This window comes from Zosterops lateralis, assembly GCF_965231275.1.
Source record: "Zosterops lateralis genome assembly, chromosome: Z".
Classification (NCBI taxonomy): Eukaryota; Metazoa; Chordata; class Aves; order Passeriformes; family Zosteropidae; genus Zosterops; species Zosterops lateralis.
Window position 1 is genome coordinate 20013922 of NC_139800.1, and position 7588 is coordinate 20021509.

General features: G+C 37.3%; 1 protein-coding gene across 2 annotated transcripts in view; it reads left to right on the forward strand.

The window, feature by feature from the left end:
• The window catches only part of MTMR12 (myotubularin related protein 12), a gene marked incomplete at its 5' end in the record, with an annotated part of 33098 nt that extends 25741 nt beyond the window's left edge, over positions 1–7357 (forward strand). For both annotated transcript variants that reach the window (XM_083884522.1, XM_083884521.1), the window contains 5 exons: positions 820–890; positions 1933–2105; positions 2810–2977; positions 3821–3982; positions 4937–7357. In XM_083884522.1, the coding sequence (XP_083740648.1) occupies positions 820–890; positions 1933–2105; positions 2810–2977; positions 3821–3982; positions 4937–5512 (1150 nt within the window). In that variant the 3' untranslated portion in view covers positions 5513–7357. The remainder of the gene's footprint in view (positions 1–819; positions 891–1932; positions 2106–2809; positions 2978–3820; positions 3983–4936) is intronic.
• Positions 7358–7588: the final 231 nt, after the last annotated feature.

Genomic DNA, 7588 nt, shown 5'->3' on the forward strand with positions numbered 1-7588 from the left:
AGTGGAAACCATATATGTTGAGAAATTCATTGACATAATCAAGATCACAAGTAGTTTAAAGTAAAAGCCAGACTAGGTTTCTTAGGTTATCCTTAGGTTGTTTTGAGACTGGTCATTTCCACACTTGGATCCAGCTGGTTCCTGGATCAGCCTATTCTTGGCTCTTGCAGGTAGTAGGAATGCCTTGTCCCATGTTATAGATGATCAAACAAAGAAGAATCAGACAACTCCACACTTAAGAAATAAACTGTCAGCTTTTATTAAGTGACCTAAGATATTGCAAGAATCCTAATTTGTGTGCAGGCTTTTGCTAAAAATAACTAACTTTATGAAGATTTAGATCTAGAAACCAGCAATCTTACATCTGATTTTATGTGATCTGTAATTCCACTCAGTCTACCTTGTGTAATAATGTTCTCTGCGTAGCTTTTGTCTGAGTATTTACAAGAGCTGATTGCTCATCCTTCCCTCTGCCTCTTAAAACCAGATTTTGGAAGAAATGTTGTATGTAGTATATTTGAACAAAAATGTGGTGATGTTGGCTCTTTCCAGGATAAATATCTGGTTCTTAGCAATTGTAATACTTCAGTGTGTGATGGCTGCTGTTGATCAGAGTGAAGTATTGTATCATAGCAACTGCAAACGCATGGTTAATGGCCAAATAAAATGTTCTTGAAGCTAAGTAGTTCTTCATTTACACAAACTGAGCATGGGTTTGGTGTTTTAAAGAACTAGTCAAGTTTCAAGGATGGCATTTTAACCTTGTCTAGGGGAAACTCATATAAGAAACTTCATTCAACTTTTCCTTTACCAAAACAGGAGAGTCTTGAAGAAAGCAATAGAAGTTGCTGAGTGTCTGGAAATACAGCATACAAATGTTCTCCTCATAGGTAAGAATTTAATGAGATAGTCCTATATATTGATTTGTTTAAATTCATTTTGATGTAGCTTAAGCTGTAAGTTTATAATTACAGTAGAGAGTTGCTAAAATTCATACAGCACTGAAGTAAGACACCTAAATCTCTCACACTCCTAGAATTGCTTCCTGTAGTTAAAGAAAATAGGTAGGCACATTAACTACAGGAAGCATTTCCAGGGGTGTAAAGAAAAACTGGTAAGCAAGTTCCAGGATATGAATGAAAAAGCTGCTGATAAATTGGCAGAGTCTTGCATAAAAGAAGAGGTAACATACCTGTTTCTCAGTTTATTTTATATAAGGTCTCCTAGACCCTTTGCTATACTTTAAGGGGTAGGGGAACCATATCTACATGAAGGACCAACCGGTAATATGAAAACTTTGCAAAATAACTTCTATGTTTTCTAGATAAATGTTGGATATTCTGCAGTCTCTTTATTAAAAATACATGGAAGAATATGCTTACTGTAAACATGTTGAGGAATTTATTTTCCTAGACAGAATAATCACATGTAAAACCAAACCTAAAGCTAACCATTAAGTGACTCTTGGATGGGTAATTAGTTGAGTTTTTCACACATATTGCCATTTGAGGAACCTAGCACAGGAAAGAGGTGTTTTCTGTGAGCACCTTTTGGAAAGGAGAAGAACATATGTTGTATGAGGAGGCTGTTTCCCACCTTGTGAAAAGAGGTGTGGAGGATAGGAAGGGTGAAGACAAATAGCTGGGCTGAGAGGCAGTGTGTGCTTGTGGGAGACTGAAGGGCACAGGCAAGTTATGGTAGTAAAGTCTGGGGCTTGCAGGTTTTATTGTCAAAGTAATTTCCTAGGAGAAATGTGTAAGTAATCTTAAATTTGGAATCATGGATTAACTTCTATCTGACTTGCAAAAATGTCTGTGCTGCTCTGATCCTGAAATATGATTTCATTTATGTGAACATGGCAATGCTTTGCTTTCTTACACCAAGTTTGAGGAATGGCTCAGTAGAGAACGTGGTTTCTGTTCTCCTTTGTAGAAGAGACTGCTACTGATCTGTGCTGTGTAATCTCGAGTCTGGTTCAAGTGATGATGGATTCATACAGCAGAACAAAGTCAGGGTTTCAGAGCCTTATTCAGAAGGAGTGGGTGATTGGAGGACATGGCTTTTTGGATCGCTGTAACCACTTACACAAAAGTGAGAAAGAGGAGGTATGATTTTTTTTTTAAATTGCTTTCCTTACTTAATATTTATAAGCTTATTCAGCATGAGGAAGGATTTAGTTGTTAGTCCAGAAGTTCCAGTTACTTTGAGGATCTCTTGAGTTTTGTTTTATGGGTTGATGTTTGTACAGTGCCACTATTTTTGCTGTTTAGAGGGCAGCAATAGCTTTATTTTTAAAGAGAACAAATGTAAAATTTCCCAGTCTTAGGATCTTTTGAAAGTTCTCTTGTGCCCTTAAAAACTGTGTTAAATGGTAGTAGCGTGCATAGAAATAACTCAAGTTAATTGCCTATTCCTGTCACATCTGGAGATTTATACTCTCTTGCTTTGGGATTAGATCAGATTGCTATTTGAATGGAAGTAATAGGTCTAAAATGACTAATTCTGATCGAGAGTTGCTGTAAACTAGTTTTGCTTTGCCACCTTTAGAAGGCTGCATAGTGACAACTGTCAAATTCAGAGTAGAAAGTACTCATTTCTTATGTCAATAGTTGGCCAAGGTAGCTCAGATAATATTTCTTCAGATTTTAGCCAAATATATATGTAGCAGTTAATCAATATATTCTGTAGTTAATCAAGCTTCTTGCCTTAAGATTTGTGTTTGGAGACACTAAATACTATAAAATAAATAGTTTGCATGGTGGAACAATTTTAAAGTTTTTGAAACTGATTAAATATTTTCTTTACTTAGGCTCCTGTTTTTCTGCTCCTGCTAAATTGTGTTTGGCAGCTGGTACAACAGTATCCTCCAGCATTTGAGTTCACAGAAACTTACTTAACTGTCTTGTCAGACAGCCTCTATGTGCCTATTTTTAGCACTTTCTTCTTCAACTCTCAACATCAAAGAGACACTAATAAGGTAAGGCTTTGGTATTTCGTGGATGCAGTGTGTTGGACAATGAGTTTGACCAACAAACAAGGAACACTTGAAAAAAGCTAATTCCCCACAGGACCTTTTTCCTTACTCATTGAAGTGCCTTGAAGGGTGAACAAGTGAATTTTTGGCTATAAGGAGTCAAGTTCAGACACTTAGGAGTGTATGATGACAGAAGGAATACATTACCTGTAATATGTAGCTGTAGTTTCATGTTTAATGCCCTTCAGTGAAATTGGAGCTCCTTTACCTACAAGGTAGGTAAAGGAGCTCTCTGCAGAATCTGCCAGCTCTCTGGCAGAATCAGTTATCTATGAAATTCTTGTATAGTGTATTCTGTTGTATTCCAAAATCAGCATTTCCTGAATGTTGATTTATATTTGGTTCATGCTCTTCTCTAGCCTAAGAAGCTGGGAGCAATGGGAATATCCTCTGCAAGGCTGCACAGAGACCAAGAGAAAAAGTGAAGATTACGGTCTTTCATACAAATAAATTGTTGATCACAAAATCCAGACCAGTAGCACTGTATGACTGCAGTTATAACTTTTGGTGTTTAGAGTCCTAACATGCCCTCTGTCTTTGAAGAATCAAAGTGTCTGTTTCTGGCCCAAGTTTCAAAACTTCTTTTTTTTTCTGAGAATATTTAACTTTATTTTCATCTGTGAAAGTCTAATTGCACTGTGTTGTTCAGTTGCTGAACATGTAGAAAGCACGAGTGTTATTGCAACTCTGTGGCCTTTTTTCTGAAAAGCCAGTTTCTTAATTTCACCTTGGCTTGATCAGAATTCCCTTCTAGCAGTGTTAAATGTGACCTGTTTGTTTTGGCAGAGTGGGGAAAGCCTCAAGACACAAAGTGGTCCTTTCAGATTCCTTACTGTGTGGGACTGGGCTGTGCAGTTTGACCCCAAGGCCCAGGCTTTTCTGAACAACCCTCTTTATGCAGAGAAACCAAAACCAGATAAAAGTCAACGGAAGACTGCACGGTTCAAAGTAAGATATGTGCTGCTTAACTGTTTTTTTAATTCTGGAAATATTTTGCACATCTTATTTCAAATGTACTCACAGTGAAAGTATTGGTGCAACTTTTTTAATTGACAAAATAAATGTGTACCTCAGACCCACCTAGATCTTAAGAACCCAGTTTGCACTGACCTCAGTTTTAAGTAACTCTTTTATAGTTCATAGTAATGAAGTTAGGGATTCTTTTTCTTCATACTTCTATGCAAGCTTGTTGATAAGTCATGAGATTTAATATTCATATGAGTTGCAGTGTTTGAATGGAGTTCATTTAGTTGTTCCATGGAGTACCTGACTGAAATGCATAGGTTTGTGATTGCCTCCCTAATTTTGTCTGAGTGTAACTGGAGTGTGTGTGTGCACTTGGAGTGGGAGAGAGACCAACAACAGCAAAAAAAACTGTCTGGATTATGGATGGACCACCTCATTACTGGCATGTAGCACGAACTCGGGGAAAAATTCTTGGAGTAGCCTCTTTCAATTGCAAATCATTGGTTAAATTCTGTCCAGTATAAAGCATTCTCATGTGAGACACAGCATTAATCTGAGATGCAATGAGGGACCACCAGACAAAAACCTTTAAATAAAGTGCTCTCTAACTTCTAACTAGCTTAAACTAAATATGGATATTTGCAATACTTGAATATAAGTGAAGGGTTTGGCTTTTTCAAAGAAAATTGCTTTTTTGGTGTTACTTTTGGTTAGTGCAGGGAAGTTAGTGTGCTAACACTCAGTGTGCTCTGTGAAGTACTTGATGTATTGAAAACTAGCAATTTAAACACAGCCACTTTTCTATATAGTTCAAGTGACTATTGCTTGTAAGAAGTTTCTGAATACAACTTTGGTTTTCTTCCTCTTAAAGCTGCTTTCTGAAGTTCCATTGCATTAATATTTACCTGAATATTTTCCTTTTTTTTCCTCTTAAAGCATCAACGGCAGCTTTCTTTGCCACTGACACAGGCAAAGCCTTCCACAAAGAGAGGATTTTTCAGGGAGGAAACAGATCATTTAATTAAAAACATTCTGGGTAAAAGAATTGGCAAGTTCATAAATTCTTCAGATGAACCCCCTAACAGCTTAAGGGAGTTTTATGATAGCTGGCATAGTAAACCTGTTGACTACCATGGTCTTCTGCTGCCACGCATCGACGGCCCCGAGATCAAAGTCTGGGCACAACGGTACCTGCGATGGATTCCTGAGGCCCAGCTTCATGGGGGTGGAACAATAGCTACAGCTGCCAAGATTTTGGACTTGATGGAGGAAGTGCAAAGCCTGCAGGTGAAAATGGATGAAGAACACAGTCAGGCTGTTTCTGGAGCCGTACATTCTGTTCCCATGCGGAGAAATTCTGCCCGTTTGTCATCCTTGTTTCCATTTGCTTTACTGCAGAGACAGTCTGTCAAACCAGCTTTACCCACTAGCACCTGGAAAGACTTGGAAGATGAAGATGACTTGGTCAAGAGGGATGATGAATTTGTTGATCTAAGTGGGGATATGTTATAACATGTATATAGATTACAGTAGGAATTGTATGTGGCTAAGCACTGAGTTTTAAATGTTGTCCTGTATCTTCATATAAGAAACTTGAGCATCTGCAACCTGTTTGATGGGTTTGTGGGATTAAAAATCTTTGATTGGAAAGAAATACTTGCTGTAATTAACTAAGCATGTTTTGAACTTCCATTTCACTTTAACAATATTTATTGCAGAAACATATTTTTAGCATAGGTGTAATAAAAATGGGAGTCTTGGCTGGCATAACCATATGGCCACTGTTAAAAAAAAGAAAAAACAGCAAAAGAGTACTTTCTGTTGTAGAGGTGGGATGATAAATGCATATGGCAACAACAATCATGCTATCTTATCAGAACATCTCTTTACCCTTCTGTTAAGAGTACTGGGACTGGAGTACTGTGATTTGCATTTTTGCCCACACATAAACAGTGAAAGTTGCAACTAACTGTGCACTCACAAATGAGCTTTTGACAGTTGAGGAATACACTCATGGTCACCAGGGGCTTTCTGCCTGCTGTTGGATCAACAGGAGTCATGTTGCCCCTTCCCTTTGTTGATGTTGGTCTGTGGTGTCATGGTCACAGGTTGGCTGCTCTGACCCTGTGCATGCACTTAGCTCAAGGGTCAGATGCTTAATGACACATTTCAAGCCTTAATGTATGGCTGCTGTGCTACAAGCCCTTGCTGCCTTGGAATATTAAATTTGCTCTTAATTATAAGGAATGAGATTTCAATTTGCCATGAGTATTTTTTTCTCTGTTTAAGTAGAGTGAGACTTTTATTTTAACTTTTCCCCATTGATGCCAGTTGCCTTTAAGGCTTTCCGTAGCTTGCACTGAGACTCTCCACATAGCAAGGAAGACTCTTTCCTGTAGTCCTGCAGCAAAGCAGGATTTGCAGTCTGTTACCACTTGTCATGAGTTGGTGGTACAGCTTATGAATGTGGTGTTTATAGAACACTTGTGTCCTGTTGCTGGATATTATAACAGTACCTCAGTGAAAAAAGCCATAAAGAAATGCCTGTTGACTTGGATCTACTGTGTGTATGTTTATACAAATTTTTACTGCAAATAATTATCCTTTGTAAAGCTGAATATTATTTGACTGTTAGATCTGTTTTGAACTCTTAAATTCTGTAATACCCTAAGAATGGATTCAAGTCATAAAATCAGTTACACAGAGAAATTACACATTGAATATTTTCTCTGTTCTCATAACAATTTAGAAATCCATGCTGGAAAACATAGCTGGTGGATAAACTGTTGCTTAAATTTGATCAGCTCAGTGAAACTGGGGATATTAAACTTTTGTTACTGACTTATGACTTCATACTGAGTTGTATTAATGTATAGCAACAATTCATCAGCAGCCCTCTAAAAATCTCATAACTGGGAAAGGGGAGAGCTTGATGCAGCTATGCCAAACTGAAGCTTCCCAGCTCTTAATTGCCTTAAAGTCTTAGTGCGAGGACAATACTTGAGTTTGTAGTGTTTTATTTAAAAATACACTAGTACTTATGCTTTCTTCTGTGATATGTATGATCTTTACAGCTAGCACTTGCTAGAAGGGGCTGTACAGCACATTTCCTTCAGACTTTGTTGTAATTCATGTGACTCATGTATGCAATAATACTTTGCATGTTGAATGAGCAGTGTATTATTACAGTGAAGAAATACTTGTCATTCTAAGGTCATTTGGGTTCAAGGGTGGGGTTTTTTAAACGCTGCCATTAAAAAAATATATATTAAAATGATTTTTCTATACTTTTGATCTAACTGTTGTAATATTTCAGTCATGAAGATTACATATTTGTATTAAAGAACAGATGTTGGACATCTTATTTGTACATAAGTTATCAGAAATATATATAGAAGAGAAGCATATATCTGGAATTGAACATGGGAACACTTCTAATGTAGAGTAAATACCATTGTTGCTGGTTTTCTGCACTGAAGGATTGGAAATATACTTCATATTTTTACTCCAGACTTCTGTTTATACCTCCCAAGTTTTAACACTGAATGCAAGCTAGCAGTTTTACAGATTTTTATCCTCTTTTTTCCC